General features: G+C 37.9%; 1 protein-coding gene across 2 annotated transcripts in view; it reads right to left on the bottom strand.

Moving 5' to 3' along the window:
- Positions 1–1,799: 1,799 nt before the first annotated feature.
- Eif2a (eukaryotic translation initiation factor 2A) overlaps positions 1,800–21,478 on the bottom strand; it is a 33,438-nt gene continuing 13,759 nt past the window's right edge. The window contains exons 4-14 of one of the 2 annotated variants that reach the window (XM_046431429.2): positions 21,141–21,259; positions 19,325–19,424; positions 18,644–18,726; positions 15,282–15,355; positions 14,995–15,139; positions 14,478–14,594; positions 11,139–11,710; positions 8,002–8,115; positions 3,981–4,109; positions 2,922–2,987; positions 1,800–2,181 (exon numbers count right to left, since the gene is read on the bottom strand). In XM_046431429.2, the coding sequence (XP_046287385.1) occupies positions 2,116–2,181; positions 2,922–2,987; positions 3,981–4,109; positions 8,002–8,115; positions 11,139–11,710; positions 14,478–14,594; positions 14,995–15,139; positions 15,282–15,355; positions 18,644–18,726; positions 19,325–19,424; positions 21,141–21,259 (1,585 nt within the window). In that variant the 3' untranslated portion in view covers positions 1,800–2,115. The remainder of the gene's footprint in view (positions 2,182–2,921; positions 2,988–3,980; positions 4,110–8,001; positions 8,116–11,138; positions 11,711–14,477; positions 14,595–14,994; positions 15,140–15,281; positions 15,356–18,643; positions 18,727–19,324; positions 19,425–21,140; positions 21,260–21,478) is intronic. The other variant, XM_046431430.2, reaches the window with a different exon arrangement.

The following is a 21,478-nucleotide window of genomic DNA, read 5'->3' as shown; positions in this document are numbered from 1 at the left end:
TAACTTATACTGTACCAAATAAACTCTTGTCAAACTGATCCATATAATTTGAAGAAAAAAACATGAAGGCTATTATTTCCAAATCTGGCATGACCTGATGGTTTGCCGCCGAGTATAACCTAAAAAAGCAGGCACATCATGTGGGCTTATTCTCCTCTTTCCCCCTCCTTGCAGAACAAAACAAATACCTTTGGTAAGACTGGAACAGCGAGGCTTGTCACAGTCATTCCTACTTATAAATTCTTTTGTGTGTGTGTGTGTGTGTTGCTAGGGACTAACCCAAAAGCTCATGCATGGTAGCAAGAGCTCTACCACTGAGCTAAATCCCCAGCCCCACTACTTATAAACTCTTGCCAGTTTGCCCAGATTTGGATACTAATGCAACTAAACAGGTGGATGAGCCCAAGAATTGTTTGAAATCTTACTTGAATAAATGTTTTTAATATATATATTTTTGGTACTGGGGATTGAACCCAGAGACACATCCCCAGCCTTTTTTATTTTGAGACAGGTTATTTTCACTAAGCCTTCGCTAAGTTGCTGAGGCTGATCTCAAACTTGTGATCTTCATGCCTCAGTCTCCCAAGTCACTGGGATTATAGACTACATTACTTTTTCAAAACCTGGGATATACCCAATTCCAGAACACAGATAAGCACCTATACTTTGTTTAAGTATGTGTATATATGTTCAACCTAGTTTTAAAAATTAAACGTGCAATCCTATGCACCAGGTGAAATGATACATTGACATAATGTATTATTATGGATTGCATATATATAAAACGGAGAGGTATTGATACAGAATGAACTCTATAATACTTTAAGGGGAAAAAAGAGTACACAGAATTGTGGATATACAATTACTTGAATATAGGTATGCCACCCATCTTTAGAAACATCAAAATTGGTCACTGCTGCTCTAGAATACAGGAGACACTTTTCATTTATGCCTTTGTGTGCTGCTTAAACCATTAAATATTCCATATAAGCTCTTCCTACAGAGGACACACCAACTAATGAGAAGAAGGACAAGCAATCAAATAGAGAAACGCCAAAGGAAAAGGACAAACAACCCAGCAGAGTGGTTGATGCTTTGTAAGTGCAGTGACTCAGGAGGTTGAGGCAGAAGGACTGCAAACATGAGGCCAGCCTCATCAACTACATAATTTCTTGCCTCAAAATAAAAAGGGCTGAGGATGTATCTCAGTAGTAAAGGCCCTTAGGTTTAATCCCCAGCACTGCAAAAAGAAAGAAATGAACCATGCCCTTCAGTAACACCAAATGAGTGTACAAGGGCATGGTGTCTAAGCAGTACATTGCAGTGACCCACAGCATACTGGGTTCACACTGCCTGCATTAGGATCTCATATCCAACTTTGTGACACTGGCATCTATCTCACAGACTTGTTATGAGAATTAAATAATTTAACACACACTTTTTAAATTCATAAAGAACGTTTTACTCAGGATTGAATCCAGAGGGACTCCACTACTGAGTGATATCCCCAGTCCGTTGTATTTTATTTTGAGATAGGGTCTTGTTAAGTTACTTAGGGGCCTCACTAAGTTGCTAAGGCCAGCCTCAAACCTGCTTTTCTCCAGCCTCAGCTTCCCGAGTTGCTGGGATTACAGGAATGTGCCACCATGCCAAGCTGTAACTACTACAGGATGGCTGTTGTTTTTGCAGTGTTGGAGGTTGAAACCATGGCCTCAAACATGTTAGGCAAGTGCTTTTGCTCTACCACTGAGCTACAAACTAGCCCGATAAAAAACTTGACGAATTTAAAGGCAAAACAGTTAAATTTAAAATGTCTTTATTCATTTATATAGCAAATACTGTACCCTACTTAAAAAAGTCTCTCAATCTGTCAACTTAGCTAAAATCTCACGTATCTTTTTTCCATCACATATTGACATGATACAGGATGCAGGATATAGAAGTCAATTTAATAGACATTAAATAATTTCATACGTATTCGGAATCTTGTACAACTCCTTAAAATTATAGACCAACATTAAATATTGGCACATGGATATTCCATGAACACAAACGGGTTTCACAGAAGATGTGCTTGTACTGGTTTATGGTAACCACCTTGCTTTCTGTGAATCTTTAAATACCCAATTCCAAATCTTCCAGCTCCTGGAGAAGGGCTTTCTCTTTTTGAATTTTCTCCAACTAGAAAAGTTTGAAACAGTAAAATTATTAAATAGGAAATAAAATAATTATTGCCTGTATAACTGAACAAACTTAGAGGAGATTAGAGAAACCACTTAGAGAAGGAGGATTGCTTATACTTTATCAGATCTACTGATAAACAGATAAAAAAACATGTATAAGAAACAAATTCTAATTTGATATCTATGGTGAATCAAAAGGGCAAAAGACAGAAGCTATCTCACTATGTCCCTTCAGTCCAGTGAAATTCCCATTCCTCATTTGGGCTCAAGAGTGCTGAGGAGAGGGGGCAGGCAGCACAGCAGCAAGAGCCACAGGAAAGGAGAGACCCCACATTTGCCTCTTCTCTTCTAAAGAGCAGTTCCAGCACCAGTGCCCCCAGGAATAGCGGCTCACTTGCCATGATCTACATCCACTCTTCGCAGTCTGACACTGGTCCAAGGTGACCAGCAAAAGAATCTGGCATGCAGGGGCTGGGGATGTGGCTCAAGCGGTAACACGCTGGCCTGGCATGCGCAGGGCGCTGGATTCGATCCTCAGCACCACATAAAAGTAAAATAAAGATGTTGCGTCCACCCAAAAACTAAAAAATAAATATTAAAAAAAAAAAAAAGAATCTGGCATGCAGTTTCCAAAACAAGTTAAATCCACATGCTCATTTTCCTGATGAAATAATTGCTTGTAATAAACATGGAATGAAGGTAATGACTAAGAGACCAAAGGAAAAATGCAGAAAATACCTGATTTTTTTCTAGCTGCTTTCCAGCTGCTGCTTGTTCTTTCAGTTGTTCAATAGCTTTCAGTTTCTATAAGTATCAAACAGGGGTCAAGAGGAAGAAAAGTCATGTCCTCATGCAAATTTTCTTATTAACAACTCAATCATATGAATATAAAACTTGAATAAGGAGAATTTTCTGACATTTCTATCAAGAATGGCCTGTGAAAATACTGGGGTAAACTAATTTTTTTAAAAAGTTAAATATAAGACCACGTATATTAGGACTGGGAATACAGCTTGAGGGCACAGGACTTGCCTGGCACACATGAGGCCCTAGGTTTCATCCCCAGCACCACCAAAATACAAAAATAAAACTGTACAAGTTAAAACATGAGATTTGGCAAAAATTTTTTTCAAGCTTTTAATTAAGTTATCACTAAATACATCACTTATTTTGCCATTTGTTTTGACATCCATTGTACCTGGATGACGACAGGCCTTATGAGTGTTGGCAGCAGGTACTGGGGAATGGAGTCTGGGACACATCCCCACCTGGTTTATATTTTTTATTTTGAAGGAGAGTCTTGCCAAGTTTTCCAGGCTGGTCTTGGCCTCTCGATCCTCCTGCCTCAGCCCCTGAATCCCTGGGACTGCAGACACGTCCCACCATGTTGGACTACAATTGAGGCCGTAAGAGCAGCTCACGTACAGCTAGACAAGGTTCAGAGACCTCCTACCTCACAGGGGAAATTTCATAAATTAATAAACTTCTTCAACTTAAAACTGGGACAAAATATCACCGGTATCTAAAGAAATAGTGAGTAAAGTATCAGCATTTTCTGTACAAATGCACATTATTTCTTATTACTCAAAAAAATTAATGAAAGTAGCCCTTAAGCATTTGTGATGAAAACTAAAATGAGTGCTATCCTAATTACAGTAATTCATAGTGAGAAAACAACAAAGCAAGCATCTTGGCTCCCTGTTGTTGGGCAGCTAAGCACTGCTATTTTTCTGGACGTGATTCTCAAGTATATTCTTTTCAACACACACATCTGCTTTTCATTTAAAAGTCTCTTACCTTCTTTAGGTTCCTGATTTTTTTGTCTACTTCAGGGTCACCAGAAGTTGCCTGGGAGACGGTGTTCCGAGATGTGCTCTGCGGAGCAGGAGTTTGTGCCACATCTGGACTCTGGTCATTTTTTGCTTCCTACAGGAAATATTTTTAAGAATTCAATTTTAAAAATGAAGACATTAAAGCATTTCAATCCACAATCTTGACATGTAACATGAAAGCCAAATGTCAATTTCACCTACGCTTTATTATTTGAAGAACCTGGATTAAAGGCCTCGTGAGGCACTTACGTGTTCCCATAATGACCACATCGGAGGCTCTTTCGTGTTCCCATAATGACCACATAGGGGTGCACCAAGAGGTTCCTTGACCAGTACTCTGGGATGTGCCACCGTGTTGTGGATGGTTTGGGACTGTAGAGGGCTTTGCTGATGAAGATATGTCACGACTCGCTCTGTGATACCCTGCCAGCATGCAGGTATGTCACGTCTCGATCTGTGATGCCCTCCCAATGCACAGAGTGTGTAGGGGTAGTCCGTGTAACAGAGGGTGCTAGAAAGAGAGCAGCTCACTGCTCACCTCCAGACTAGCTCAACTCTACAGCCAGGTACCAAGGAAGGCTGCCCTTTTCCCCTGCATGCTCTCAGTACGACCAGACCTCTGACTCCCTCTAGCCTCCACCCTCCTTGCTGAAGGACCACCTGTGAGCCACTTTCACATCCCCAAGGTGCCGTACACTCTTGCCTCCTTGCCTCTATATACACTGTCCCATGTTTAGAATACTTCCCCACAAGTTACCTGCTGGCCTACCCAGCCTCTAGGCCTCCTGGGAAGTTCCCACACCGCAGGTCTGGGTTAGCTGCACCTATCCCAGGCTCCCCACCTTGGCAGGTACTCCCCAGGACAGCTGGCTCCCCAGCACAGCACTGGCCTGAATGCATACGCAAAATAAATGAAAAGAGCAAAACCACAACTCTCCTTTGTAATTATAAGATACGTGCTTTGACAAGAGGAGGAAAAAAGCTATTCAAGTCTTTCCAGGCAAAGGTTGGGTTGCTCTTCCTTCTGAAGGTCAACAGAACACTGAGTGCCCCAAGCCTTGGAAACCTTCTGGATGGGAAATTCTTAACTCCCACTGCATCCCAGGAATAACACAGATAGGGTGTTACTCTAGTTCTCCAACTCTAAAAAAGCCTGCCTAAGATTTTGTAAAGAGGATAAGATTGTAGTCATTTTTTTTAAAGGCATATTGGTGTCGCTTTTGTACATGGCAAGAAATATTAATTCCTTTCCTATTATGTGAAAACACACTATTAAGCACTTAAGAGTATTCAGAAAGAAAATATTTAGCTCCCCTCCCCACCCCCAGTACTGGGAATCAGACCCAGGGCCTACATGCTAGGTAAGCACTCTATCACTGAGCTACAGCCTTAGTGCACCCCCGCCCCTGACTTTAATTTTAAGACAGGGCTTCCCTAAGTTGTCCAGGCTAGTCTCAAACTTGCTATCCTCTTGCCTTATCCTCCCAAGTAGCTGGGATTACAGGTGTGTCCCACTGAGTTTCTATTCTTAAGGAGCCTATGAATTTTGATAATGTAAAGTCTGGCATTTTTCATTTTTTCGTAATATAAAAATAGATGATAGAAGTGGCTTAAAGAAGAGGATGGATATTTTGCCCATCAACAATTCATTTCTGGTCAGGTATAGTGGTGCACACTCGTAATCCAAACAACTCAGGAGGCTAAGACATGAGGATCGAAAGTTCAAGACCAGCCTCAGTCACTTGGCAAGACCTTGTCTCAAAATATAAAATAAAAAAAGGGTCGGGGATGGAGCTCAGTGATAAAGAACCCCTGGGTTCAATCCCCAGTACCCAAAAGAAATTTAAAAAAAAGAAATCAATTCTGATATCAGATAAAAATTTAAAACTTTAGTTATTTGTAATGAGCTGAGAATGTATCTTTTTTCTAGGAAGAAAGATTAGTTATAAATGTCAAAAAATGTTAAAATTAGGTAAAACATGAAATTTAATTTTCTACCACAAACTAACCAAAAGTAAGTGAAAATGTCTGCTTTATTATACTTAAATTCTGGTCATGTGTACATGAAAAGATTTATTTCTTAAGTCTCAACTCTTTATGGTAAAGTTGATAAGCTGAGAAAATCATAACCTGACTATGCTATTTTTGGTTATTTAATTCAGTCAGGATTGGAAGATCTAGGCAGGGTACGATCCTGTCTTGGGCCATTTAGCTCCACTCAATCACACAGCCGTAACTTTTACTGACTCTGGCCAGTCATCTTAAAACACACTCACAGAGTACCTGCAAGGTGAAAACTCTCTGCCCACCGGAACAGCAAAGAGCACCTCTGTAGAGAGGATCAGTGGCACCAACAACTGTAGGTGTCTGTATGGCTTCATGGATGCACTGGGGGACTTCTGTAACTACTATGCTTTAAATTAAAGGCACTATTTTTTCTTTTTTAAAGAGACACAAAGACTACCTTTAAGAAAATTTAACTATTTTAAAATTATTTTTTTCTAAATAAGACATACTGATTCATTCTGTAATCTCCCCCAAATTTTATGTGCTCATATATCAGAAAAGCATACAAAATAAACAACTAATATTTTATCATAAAAGAATCTTCATCAACAATGATCATATTAAAATACCTTTTGATAAGATGAAGAAAATGTGCTTATGAAAATAGGATTCTAAGTTAAGCAGATTTCAGAGGGACCCTCAATCTCCAGGAAGAGTAATCTGACCTACCAGTGTTTGTGAAGACACCGATTTCTGGTAACAACCAGCCCCAGCACAGATCCCTACCAGGAGGACAAATTTGCTTTTATACAAATCTAATGCATAGAATGGATTTTTCTTTTTTACTTAAAATAACCTAAAGGTGATCTTTTAAGATATTTCTGGAGATGAAACATATTAACTACAAAAGAGAACAATGGTGTTTTTTAAAAGCCCAGATTTTAGCAGAATATGGTTACATAATGTAATTCTCTTAAAATAGTACTCCTATCAAAAAACCTAAGCAACCTAGGCCTGTTACCAGCAAGACTGAACGAATGATACAGCAATTAGCTGCTAAAAATCCATGCCACTGTTCTGGTCTGAATGTTGGTAGAGCTTGATGGCAGCGAGACTGACAGGCAGGGCTGTGGGAAGTGAGTTAGCCAGGAAGACTCTGCCTTCAGGAGTGGATCAGGATTCTTAAAAGCCTCAAGGAGCTCCCTGGACTCTTCCATCACAGGAGGACACGCAGAAGACCATGTCAATGAGAAACAAGTCCCCCAGACACAGAGTCTGCCGGTACCTTGTTTTTAGGCCTCTAGAAATATGAGGAATGAATTTCTATTGTTTACAAACCCCAGTCTAAGGTATTTTCTTACAGTACCCACTCTATCTGAACCTAAAAATGCAGTCACTATGACCTCACTAACCAGACACTCCAGCCAGTATGTTAAAGACTTGATGCTCAGGGTGGTGCTAATGGGAGGAAAGATAGCCTTTAGATGGTGGAGTCAAAGGAAGATTCTCAGGCCACTGGGGACATGCTCTTGAAGACAGTAGGATACCAGCCCCTTTCTCTTCCTCTCTATTCCCTTGCTCATGATGAGGAGAGCAATTTTGCTCTACCACAGGTTACTACCATGATGTACTACCCACCACAGGTCCAAAGCCATAGGGCCAATAGATCATGGACTGAAACTCTAAAGTTGTGAGTCAAAATAAACCTTCTGTCTTTATAAGGTGACTACCTCAGGTATTCTGTTACAGTGATAGAAAACTAATAGTCACCCATCATATAGACTGGATTACTTAGAAATTCATAGGCAAACAAAAAAGAAATTCTGGCTATTTAAGTCTAACTCCAGCTACATTTTATAACATAACATTCAAATCTTCAAAACCAAAGTTCATTACATTTAAAGGTTCAAAGCTAAAATTTAATTGGTTTTCTTTTTGGTTTGTTTGTTCTATTTTGAAGAGATCAGTACCCCAAATACCTGCTTGGCAGCTTTCTTAGCTTCATGCTTCCTTTGATTTTTAAGGGCTGTTTTTGATAATGGCTTCTCATTTCCTGTGTGTGGTTTCATATTCTGAGGTGGTTCCTCTTCATGCTGTGGAAACATAAAACAAACAATTGTGAAATGGAGTCCATGTTTCTAAAAACACATATAATAACAATAATATACTTTTGTTAGTATAGGATAAGCTTATTTTATCATTTTACTTTAAAATCACTGACAAAGATCATTGAAAAACTCTTATTAGTGGTGGCACACGCCCACTGTCATAATGGACTAAAAGAGGATCTTTCTACTTGTTCATATACATCTTTTGGTTCTCTAAAACCTGGCAAAATTCACTTGAGTTTTATTCAAACAAGGAGTTTTTCTTTCTCTGGCACAACTAGAGACACAGGGCTCATAAGAGGGGATACCACCAGGAGCTGCTTTTGGTATCTGTCCTTCAGCAGGAACCCAGTCACCTCACACCTTCCTCACACAGGGACCGCCCGCCAGGCCTCGACTTGTAAAACCAGAGATGGGAAAGGTGAGCAATTTTCCCAGGCTGGTGATGGCGCCCAGGGCCTTGCACCCGCTGGGCAGTGCTCTGCCACTGGGCCTCCCCCAGACCTAGCCATGTTTGAATGGGTCACTGCAGTAGAACTCAAGCAGTTACAGACACTGTGTGCAGTCAAGGAGGAAGCACTGGTCTTTTGTTTATGTTTATGTAGAAGTGAAGACTGGCATAAGGAAGATGTAAGAATATTTATTTAAGTTTAAGTAGGTCCCATTTGTTGATTCTTGTTATTAACTTTTGTGCTATGGGTGTCCTATTAAGGAATTTGGAGCCCGACCCCACAATATGTAGATCGGAGCCAACTTTTTCTTCTATCAGACGTAGAGTCTCTGATTTGATATCTAGCTCCTTGATCCACTTTGAGTTAATTTTTGTGCATGGCGAGAGGAGGGGATTCAGTTTCATTTTGTTGCATATGGATTTCCAGTTTTCCCAACACCATTTGTTGAAGATGCTATCCTTCCTCCATTGCATGCTTTTAGCTCCTTTATCAAATATAAGATAGCTGTAGCTTTGTGGATTAGTCTCTGTGTCCTCTATTCTGTACCATTGGTCCACCCGCCTGTTTTGGTACCAGTACCATGCTGTTTTTGTTACTATTGCTTTGTAATATAGTTTTAAATCCGGTATCGCTATACCACCTGATTCACACTTCCTGCTTAGAATTGCTTTTGCTATTCTTGGTCTTTTATTTTTCCAGCAAGAGAAACAATGAGAGGTAAATAGGGAGCCTACATCATGGGAACAAATTTTTACTCCTCACACTTCAGATAGAGCCCTAATATCCAGAGTATACAAAGAACTCAAAAAATTAAACAATAAGAAAACAAATAACCCAATCAACAAATGGGCCAAGGACCTGAACAGACACTTCTCAGAGGAGGACATACAATCAATCAACAAGTACATGAAAAAATGCTCACCATCACTAGCAGTCAGAGAAATGCAAATCAAAACCACCCTAAGATACCATCTCACTCCAGTAAGATTGACAGCCATTATGAAGTCAAGCAACAAGTGCTGGAGAGGATGTGGGGAAAAGGGTACTCTTGTACATTGCTGGTGGGACTGCAAACTGGTGCGGCCAATTTGGAAAGCAGTATGGAGATTCCTGGGAAAGCTGGGAATGGAACCACCATTTGACCCAGCTATTGCCCTTCTCGGACTATTCCCTGAAGACCTTAAAAGAGCGTACTACAGGGATACTGCTACATCGATGTTCATAGCAGCACAATTCACAATCGCTAGACTGTGGAACCAACCCAGATGCCCTTCGATAGATGAATGGATTAAAAAATGTGGCATTTATACACAATGGAGTATTATACAGCACTAAAAAATGACAAAATCATGGAATTTGCAGGGAAATGGATGGCACTAGAGCAGATTATGCTTAGTGAAGCTAGCCAATCCCTAACAAACAAATACCAAATGTCTTCTTTGATATAATGAGAGCAACTAAGAACAATGCAGGGAGGAAGAGCAGGAAGAAAAGATTAACATTAAACAGATACATGAGGTGGGAGGGAAAGGGAGAGAAAAGGGAAATTGCATGGTAATGGAGGGAGATCCTCATTGTTATACAAAATTACATATAAGAGGTTGTGAGGGGAATGGGAAAATAAACAAGGAGAGAAATGAATTACAGTAGATGAGGTAGAGAGAGAAGATGGGAGGGGAGGGGAGGGGAGATAATAGAGGATAGGAAAGGTAGCAGAATACAACAGTTACTAATAGGGCATTATGTAAAAATGTAGATGTGTAACCAACGTGATTCTGCAATCTGTATTTGGGGTAAAATTGGGAGTTCAAAACCCACTTGAATCAAATGTATGAAATATGATATGTCAAGAGCTTTGTAATGTTTTGAACAACCAATAAAAAAAAACAAAAACAAAAACAAAAAAGAATATTTATTTAATCTTCAAAGGCATCTATTTCCCCAAGTGCTATCTGTACATCCAATTGACCCGAACAGACCAGTTCACAGTTCTTGTACAGTGACTTTCATAATAACACCAGCAATACTGTTGCTTATTCTTGGAGCACCTTTATTTCTTAATACCATCCTAGAAACCCAGGGTGTTCCCTAAGCTCTGAAATGCTAACTTTTTAAAAAAATATCAGAATCTGACCAACACTATGGTCATAACTTTACAGCAATGGTGGGTAACTAATGGCCTAAACATAACAAATGTGTTTTTGACCAACAGTGTCTTTAAAATTCAGAAATTTCACAAGGCAATCAGATCCATGTTTTCTTGAAGTTCAAACATTTGGGCAACTTGAATCCCCATGGGAAGCAGCAGCTGTGGCAGCCCAGCTGCAGGGCCTGCCTTGTCTCACTCCACTGGCGTGGCCTGGCCTCCTCAAGAGGGATCTCCTCATCGGCTTAACAGGGTGCATGGCTGGCCTTCCTCAGCTTCAGGTTCTCAACAATCCCTGCCCTAGTCTGGATCCTACCAGGTACTAAGACACACAGGACACAAGATATAGGTCCAGAGAAGTCTACACAGTGAAAATTTTTTTCCTATCAAAGTAGTAAAACTTTACTTACCAGTTTGGAATTGGTGATGGGTTTATTTCTCAAAGCTGGAGGTCTGTAAGCTGTGGCAACTTTAGGTTCGTCATTGGGCACTTCACTTGGAACTGCTTGGTAAGTTATTCTTTTTGCTGGAAATATTCCATCCAAAAATGGCTGCCAGGAAACCTGCCACAACTCTGCGTTCGATGGCACATCGTGCTTGTGCAAGACAGAGCCTGTGTAGTGCCAGACCTTGTACCCATTGTTAACACGTAACCGGGGAGCACACGTGGCTGTTAAGATGTGCTCACCATCTGGGCACCACGCAAAGTATGTAGAATCAGAAGCCACCGGCTTAGAGATGAGTTTGTAGTTCTTAACATCCCACACTTCCATCTGTCCCCTCAGATTTCCAAACCCAGCCAGGACTAATATGTGTCCATGAGGGCTGAAGTAGGCTGCATTGCGAGGCCCAGTGCCAAAGTCGAACACAGGGTCACATTTCAGGTTGAAGACCGTCGCCTTGGCAGGCATGAAGCCATACACGGCACAGAACTCGGTGGAGCTGGAATTCCACGCTACATCATAGATGGGGCCACTTTTTGCTAGAAAAAGAATACAAAAATCCAAATTAGAAATAAAGAATTATATGAATATTATATTAGCACAAGTTATAAATACACAGAAATCATAAACATATCAAACAGTAAAATAACATATCAAACAGTAAAAAAAAAAAAAAAAAACCTCTAAAAATTTCAAGGCATATTGAAGTTAGAATATTCCTATATGATACATTATGAGTATTAATATGTAATCATAAGTTTATTTAAGAACTTTTATGGAATCCTAATTTATTTTAAACATTTTGGCAATATGGGCTCATGGAAACCAATATGAGTCTATTACTATTAATAAAAAACAAAACAAGGGCTGAGGTGGTGGCTCAGCGGTAGAGTGCTCGCCTAGAACATGGAAGGCCCTGGGTTTGATCCTCAGCACCACATAAAAAAATAAATAAATAGAATAAAGCTATTGTGTCCAACTACAACTAAAAAATAAATATTAAAAAAATGTTGGGGCTGGGGTTGTGGCTCAGCGGTAGAGCACTTGCCTCACATGTGCGAGACCCTGGGTTCGATCCTCAGCACCACATAAAAATAAATAAGTGAAATAAAGGTATTGTGTCCAACTACAACTAAAATAAATAAATAAATATATTTTTTTAAAAATGTTAAAAATAAAGCCAAAACAAACAAAAACACACTTTTCTGAAATGGGGTCTTGCTCTATGTCCCAGCTGATCTCACACTCCTCAATTCGAGGCTCCTCTTGCTCAGCCTCCCGTGCCTGGCAAGTGTCTGTCTTTATTTTTAAAGGAGTAATATATAAAATGGTAATAAAAATATAAACTATATAAAGATATACATGCCACAAAAATAAGACCATCTAAAAAAGGCAATCCCCTCCCTGTTATATTTCTTGTATACTCTTTCAGAATATTTTTGTTGAAATAAAGTATCTGTCTCCTAAATAGACACATAAGTGACACAGCTCCAGACCTGTTATTGATTTAGTCTCCACCTTGGGGTTTCAACATGGGCACGTGCAGCAGGTCAGTTCTTCCTCAGCCACACTGCGTTCCATCACCAGCCCGTTGCCTCCTTCCCACTGTGTGTGCACCGCATCTGCAGGCATACAGCTGCGAGCTACCAGGGCATGCGCACTTCCTCGCCCACCATAGTGCCCTCCCAGGAGGTGTGCCCATGCATGTGCCTAGCAACAGCATGTGACCACGCAGGTCCCCTGGCTCTGGTACTATGCAGGTTCATGCTTTCACCTTTGCCAGTTTATTAAGTAAAAATTGGTATCTTAAGTTTATTTCTACTCTTTTAATTATAAACTAAACATCTTCTAACACACTTACAAGCAATTTAATTTTTGCTCCTGTGGACAATTCTTACTGTCCCACGCCTGTTCTTCTTCCCAGTTACAGACTGGATTTTACCTGATATATTAAGAATATTCACCTTTTCTCATACTCATCCCTTGTCTGCTCTAAAAAATATATTTCCCATTTTTTTTGTTTGCTTTGCTTAACTCCTTTCTTCTTTCAATGTAGAAATCTATAATTTATAACATATTCAACTTTTTTACATATGACTTCTGTCTTACTTAGAAAATCTCTTTCTACCCTATGATTAGACAAAAATTTATTTCATATTTTCTTCTAGTTCCTTTGCAGTCTTATATAATTTTATGGTCTAACTGCAATTTATTTTGGTGAAGAGGTAGAGATATCAATTTTTTATTTCAAATGGCTAGCTAGTTGTCCCCAAACCACAAATAAAACAATGATTTTCTCCATTGATTCAAATGTTGATTTTATATTAATGCCTATAGAAATACAGTTTTCTTTCTGGACAATTCTATTCAATGGATTTATTAGCCTGTCTATAAGTCAGAAACAAGTAATTATCATTGCTCTTCTTTTACAAAAGTTTTCAAAACATGTTCATGTTTCACTATCAACCTTAGGACCAGCTTATCCAATTAGACAAAAGCAACAATGACTTAAATTTAATTTTTAGACTAATAGGGAGAAATAACATCTTTTAAAAATTGCTTTTTATTAAAGGTCATAATTGTCTTTCTGAAGAGTTATAAAGTTTTCCTTCCACAGTCCTATATACATTTTATTTTTGTGCTATATTTGGAAACTTTTCTTCCATTATTCAAGTGGCTGGTTTTTTTTATACTTCATCCATACCAGCAAAGATAATTCAGTTTTCTCCTTTCCAAATTGCATATTCTACTTCTTTTGATCACTTACATTTGCAAGGTATTTTAGCCATTCTTGTTTTGTATCTGACTTCAATGAGAATATAGTTTTTTGCATGCAAGATTATTCTACTTACACATGTTCAATTCAAAATAGAAAAAAATCAGAGACCTGCTAGAATGTTAAAACTATTATTAATTGAGTTCATCAAAACAAGAGATACAGTGGTGATATTCCTGGATGTTATTCACAATTCTGAAAGTAATTTTCAACTCACTAGAATGGACTTGCTGTCATAATTAGTCAAGAAGAACTTGACTAGAAGTTCTAGAAGAACTAACACAACAGGACTGCCACATTCAGGAAGTCCTAACTATCAGCATGTTGGCATAATGCAAATAAATTAACTGGGTTCTGTCAAAATTGGGTATGTCTAAGAATAATTTTAAGTTTCTTAATTAAGAGGAACTATATCTTATATTAAAGAATTTGAGTTCTATTATCTGACCAAGATTTAGATTATAGCATCTTTGTGGCATATTATTTTTTTATACTGTTGTTTTATCAAAGAAAGACAAAGGAATACTCACGTAACTGCACTACTGCGCTCTCTCCATTGGTTGCAATGTAGTGCAGTGTCTGCTCTCCATAGTACGAAGCGCCTGTCTTGTCCACGTCTGTACTGGCTATCACCAGCACAGCAGTAGCTGCAACAGCAAACACTTTAATTAAATTTAAACACAGGTCATGGGCAGGGGTTGTGGCTCAGCGGTAGAGCACTCGCCTAGCACGTGCAAGGCCCTGGGTTCGATCCTCAGTACCACATAAAAATAAATAAAGGTGTTGTGTCCATCTACAACTAAAAAATAACCAGCTGGGGCTGTGGCTCAGTGGTAGAGCACTCATCTCACACGTGTGAGGCCCTCGGTTCAATCCTCAGCACCACATAAAAAAGTATTGTGTTCATCTACAACTAAAAGTAAAAAAAAAAAAAAAAAAAAAAAAAAAAAAAAACCCACAAATCATCACCGATACTCCTTTTGAAATACATGTCTAAATCCAATTAACACATGATAAACAAAATGAGGAATAAAATGTTTACCGTACCTTTTTTATTCCATAGCATTGTCACCTTATCAGCTTTAAAGAAACTCTTATTGGCTAATGCAGCGTGAGGTCCAGCAAAGTTGGGGTACTGATACAATCTGACAAATGAAGGTGCACCTTTACTCCCTGGAACATAGACAGCAACCTAAGACACAAGCAAATCATTAAATCATCACTTAATGTTCTGAAGTATGTAAAGTAAGATGGATATGTTTTCACAGTTACCAAAATACCTAGGAAAAGGCTTAAATTAATATTTCACATTAACCAACAAAAACAGCAATTACCTTATATGGCTGAGGCCCAGGTGATAAAACAAAATCATTAATTTTTTGCAAATGTAATTTATTTGCAATTGTATCTAAAAGAAAAGAATAAATGGTGTTAGATGGATGAGAGCCACTAACAGGAACATGTTAAACTCTGAATGTATTATAAAGGTCACTGTAACTACATACAAATATTGCTCATTGTGGTCCAATGTGGGTGAGACAGTGCAATACAGTGCAAAAGGTCTGGGTGGCAGCAAGACAGACACAGGCTTGATTTCCTACTCAAGTCATTTACTAGCTGTCAAGCTCCCGCAGTAACGGATCACACCACCTTACTCCCGGTGACTATTTTCAAGAACAGAGTGTCAGGCACAAGGCATGTATTTAATAAATGTCAGTTCTCTTAAACCTCTGAGATACAGCAGTATCACAACCTATTAGATGGAAAAGATTGATCTTGCTACTGTAGAATGAAAATATGGAAATTCTGTAACAGTGTAGTAACATCATAATCATGATCAAAACAACAGTAACAATGGCTGAAATTTATTGTTTCTTCTATGCCAGGACGTTGGAATTCACATTTTTAATAATACTGCTGTCCGAGTTAATTACTTTCTTTATTCCATTTATTACTTTCTTTATTCCATTTCAGAGGTCAACAGGTATTCAAAAGAAGTACTCCAAACTCCCTACCTGGTGACGCTCCTTCCTCTGGCATGCTAACCAAGAGGCAAGCCCAAAAGCAAGCTAATCAAACACACTGGGGCAGAAGTGGAAAGCAGGGAGATGAAGTGCACACTGCACTGTGGAAAGCTGCTGGAGGTCAGCCCACTGACCATTCTTGGTGCATGTGAACAGACTTGCCAACTGCTACTCCATGACATGCTCACAAGTGCACAATTATAATAGGGTACTCTATAAACAAACAAATACAACTGCAATCCTTTCTCTTTAAATTATTTTTAGGGGCTGGGGATGTAGTTTGGTGGTACAGTGGTTGTTTAATGTGTGTGAAGCACTGGGTTAGATTCCTCAGCACTGCAAAAAAAGAAAGCTGTTCTCAGTGATCATGTTACTATTGGTATAATTATTCCAAGAATACTATTCGGATAATGTGGAACAAAGCAAATAAATATTTATGTGAATGTGATATTCCCCAACTCTCACCCCTACTATCCCAGAGAAATAGGATTCTTGACATCACCAAAAGGTAATGCAGCTGGGCACAATAGCACACGCCTGTAATGCCAGCAGCTCCGGAGGAGCTGAGATAGGAGGATCAAAGCTAGTTCAAAGCCAGCCTCAGCAAGGGCAAGGTGCTAAGCAACTCAATGATATCCTGTCTCTAAATAAAATACAAAATAGGGCTAGGGATGTGGCTCAGTGGTTGAGTACCTCTGAGTTCAATTCCACAGTACCAATAAATAAATAAATAAATAAATAAATAAGGCTGGGGAGGTGGCTCAGTGGTTGAATAGCCCTAAGTTCAATCCCTGGTACTCCCCCCATTCCCCTCACCCCAAAATTGTTCATTGGGCTGGGGGATATAGCTCAGTTGATAGAGTGCTTGCCTAGCATGCACAAGGTCCTGGGATCAATTCCCAGCACCACCAAAAAAACCATCCCACAAACGAAAAAACTTGTAGTCTTTCATTTAAATGGAAGCTTTAAAAAAGAAAAAAACAGTTGAGAAACAATGATCAACACAGAAGCAATGAGAACCGCTGGAACCTAGATTACAGTTTCTACCATGTAACTAGGGTGTATTAGAGGATTAACTGATCCTAGCTCTGTAGCAGGAAACATATACATTAATCTTAGAATAGCTTAACTCATCACATAGCAAAGAAATCATTGACAGCTAACTGAACAAGGATGGAGCAATTTAAGCATCAGTAAGAATAATAAGTACAATAGATGGAAACATGATATTTTAAATCCACTGTTTATTAGGATGGGAGTAAAGAATTAAATGCTTACAATGAAGGCTGCTAGAGAACATATTATGTTAAAACTGATCAAGGAAAAGAATATTTATTCCTGCCTTTTCTATATAAACACCATGTGGGCAACCAAATAGTACATTGGGAAATAAATCTTTGTAGACATAATTTAGCTAATAAATAAGAACAGAAAGAAGAAAATGAGAACATCACCAGCTTATAACCACTGACTTAGGCATTGAACATGAATGTCAGCTAACCCTGTAAAAACAGAGACAATCAAACACTACTTGATAAAAGAATACCACCATATGATAAACTCTTACCCTTGCCATCAAAAAGGACTCTAAATCTAAATGGCAATTTGTAGGGAACAAAAGAACATGTAAATTATACCATGGGATATAAAAACAGAATTCAAACCACAGGAAAATAACTAAGAAAAATAACCCTGATGTTTTTCTTTTCTCTCTCTTTTTCCAGTACTGGGGATTGAACCCAGGGGTGCTTTACCACTAAGTTGCTGAGGCTGGCCTCTAACTTGCAATCTTCCTGCCTCAGTCTCCTGATTAGCTGGGATTACGGGTGTGCACCACCACGTGCAGCCTAATTTTGTTTGTTAAATAATAAATTACAAGAGAAAAAAAGAGATGTGGTGATAAACTATAGATTAAAAGAAACTTACGATGTATCAGCGATTTGTAATATGTGATAACTTATTTAGATCCTGAGTTTTAAAAGAATCACAACATTTGCAGCTGTTGGAAATCTGAACACTGAACCAAAATTTAATGATTTGTGATATTGTGATTAATTGTGGCTAAGTTTTAAAAATTAAGGGCCCTAATCTTCAGAGATAAATGATTAAATATTTTCTAGTAAAATTATATGATCTCTAGAATTTGCTTTAGCTCAGAGATGTTCTTTGGACAGAGGTAGGAATAGGAGGAATAGGAGCCAGATGTCCACTTTGGTGTTTGAAATTCTATACAGTAAAACATTTTTAAAAAATCTGTGTTACAGAATTTCAACAGCAATTAAGTTCAGCAAGAGACATTCTAATCTCTTCATTTAATACCAATTATCAAACAATAATGTTATTATAAATCAAAATTTGTGATACTGAATTTCATTGGTATTTAGACTTACAGAGAATTCTACAAGTGGATATAACAGCAATTACTGATTAGCAAATTACTAGTATTTAGGAGAACCCTTTGATGCCACATAAGATAATAAACACTTCATACATTTAAAGTAAATAATAAAATTATTTCAGGGCTGGGGTTGTGGCTCAGTGGTAAAGCACTTGCCTAGCATGTGTGAGGCACTGGGTTTGATTCTTAGCACCACATATAAATAAATGAATAAATAAAAATAAAGATTCTCAAAAACAACAACAATTTTTTTTTTCTATAAATCTTTCCATACCAAAATTGTTGTTTTCAAAGAAGTGAACTTCATTGTTAACATTTCGGGCACAAATAATTTCATCTTCTGACCAGGATGGACACCTATCTCAAAACAAAAACAAAATTAGAGGACAACTTATGTTACCACGTTAGGTCTGTGACACTGTTCACTATTTAAGGGAAAATACCTACCAAGTCAATTTCTAATAGTTTTATTAAACAATGTTTAATACAGGGGCTGGGGTTGTGGCTCAGAGGTAGAGCACTTGCCTAACATGTGTGGCACCACATAAAAATAAATAAATACAGATATTAGAAAATAGAGGCTGGGGTTGTGGCTCAGTGGTAGAGTGCTTGCCTAGCATGCAGGAAGCACTGAGTTCAATCCTCAGCACCACATAAATGTAAAATAAAGATATTGTGTCCACCTAAAACTAAAAACTAAATATAAAAAAAAGATATTAAAAAACAAATATACATGAATACTAAAAAGAAAATACATATAGGAAAATATAATTCCTTTCCTTTTAAAGACAAAATAAAGATCACATTTTTACTCTTTTATTTTCCTATATACAAAATCCCTAAATGATCTATATTTCGTTCAAAGTATTTTCAAAATCAATACCAGGGAAACAAATATTATACCGTGATATTTAAAATATTATGTAAATAATTAGACTTTAAAGCATTTATTTACCAATTTTGCATTTTTTTCTGTATGAAAGATTTCAAACATGTCCCATTTTTCATATCATATAACTGTAGGTTGGGTAATCCAGCTGTGCCATCTTTAGAAGCTGCAATAAAAACAAAAACAAAAAATTTTGCACTGATTGTCTAACAGCTATAAAAAAATTTCAGACTTAGAAAAAACTGAAAAGGAGTATGAAGATCAAATTAAAAAGTCTCCCCAAATCAACTCTTTGGCCATCCTTCTGGAGTTGATCACTTGTTCCCCACACAAGGACAACAGCTGCCTGAGCCAGCCCAGCGCCTGCAGTGACCACTATAGGTTTTAAAATACTTGAAATTTCTTATTTATTAAGTTTGAAATGCATTTCTGTTAAACAGATAGATTAAAATAATGAAACTTTGAAGTTTGTTATGAAAAAAATGTTACTTACAACCATTCATGAGTTTCAATTTCCCTTTTATTTACTTGGAACAATAAGATTCATTAGAGTTGATGACTACTTTTTAAAAAAAAAGTTTTTAGTGGTAGATGGGCACAACACCTTTATTTTGTTTATTTACTTTTTATGTGTTGCTGAGGATCAAACCCAGTGCATCACATATGCGAGGCAGGCAGGCGCTTTACCACTGAGCTACAACCCCAGTTCCAGAGTTGATGACTCTTTAAAAGAATAAAACCCATGTTTACAGCCCAACAATGACCTATTATCACTCATTTTTAAACCACAGCTATATAATATGTTCATATAATATCTTATCATGAGATATCTAAATGTGTAAGAAAATAGCACACCATTTCCAACAGTCATATAACACACACCTCTTAGACGTCGTATCTATGGTGCTTCCTTTCACTTATAATGATGATATTTATCGGTTATTATTCTTCTTAATCTTTAATGATCTTCTCTAGCCAGCAGTTATTTACTTTTTAAATTTTCTCTTGAGCCTTTTCTTTCTCTCTATCTCATGATTGATCTTCCTTCTAACTTACTATACACAGTAATTCTCCCTTATCTACTGTTTCAGTTTCTGAGGTTTCAGTTATTTTAGTCAACGAAGACCAAAAATATTAAGTGGAAAATTCCAGAAATAAACAGTTCATAAGTTTTAAATTGAGTGCCATCCCACTCTGTCCCACACAGGGCATGAATCACCCATGCATCCAGGGTATCCATGCTATATCCATATGCTATCCACCCACTGGTCATTTAGGAGCTATCTTGGTCACCATTTTGACTGCTGGAGCACACAGCACTTGAGTTCAAGTAATAATTTATTTACACAGCAATGGCTCAAACCACAAAAGAAGTAATTTGGATATAGAAAAGTAGCTGGAAATTCGGATATGCACATAAAGCATTTCTTTTAAGTAAAAAGTTGGAGAGTTCTCAACTATTTAATGTAAGGGGAAAAAAAAAAAAAACTGCTTAAATTGCCAAGATCACCAGTAAGAACAAATCTTCCATCCAGGAAATTGCGAAAAAAAGAGAAACCCCTGTTAATTTTGCTGTGACATCTCAAAATATAAAAATATAGGTAAATGCCTAGTTAAGATGGAAAAGGCATTCAATTAAAAGATTAAGCACTATCTGCAGTTTCAGGCATCCAGTAAGAACATAACCCCTGTGGATAAGGGATATTACCTTACCTTAAAATTACGAACAGTATGTTGTACTGGGAGAATTAGACATTACTTGTTGATTACAAATACAAACTTACTATTACACAAATACTGTCTTACAAGGTTATAAATCTCTTTTTTTCCACTAAATTTAATTGGTCCTGCCAGAATAGGTATACAGTGGGAAAGTACTTACTAGTGTAAGGCTGCCACGTCGCCAGAACAGTGTTTTTTGGCGAGAATTCAAGGCAAACTGCCTTTGGGAGGTCAAAGGAGTGCAGCAGTCCCTTGTTAGTGATACTGATGGTATTTACTCTGGTTCAAAAGAAACGACTTCAGTGATGAAATACCATTTTATAATATTTTTTAATAGCCAACACTAACCAAAACATTCACACCTCTTTTCAAATATGGATCACTTCAAAATGTTTCTTTATCATAAAAATCAATTTTCAGTTAGTTTTAGAAAATATCCAAAAACACCTTAACTTTAAAAACAAAAGGACATTTTACAAAAAAGACCCTATGGCAGGT

Source organism: Marmota monax, unplaced genomic scaffold (assembly GCF_021218885.2).
Source record: "Marmota monax isolate L192 unplaced genomic scaffold, Marmota_monax_Labrador192_F-V1.1 WCK01_AAM20220418_F8-fsc00022, whole genome shotgun sequence".
Lineage (NCBI taxonomy): Eukaryota > Metazoa > Chordata > Mammalia > Rodentia > Sciuridae > Marmota > Marmota monax.
Note: the sequence above shows the minus strand (reverse complement) of the source record. Positions and strands in the feature narration are given on the sequence as shown.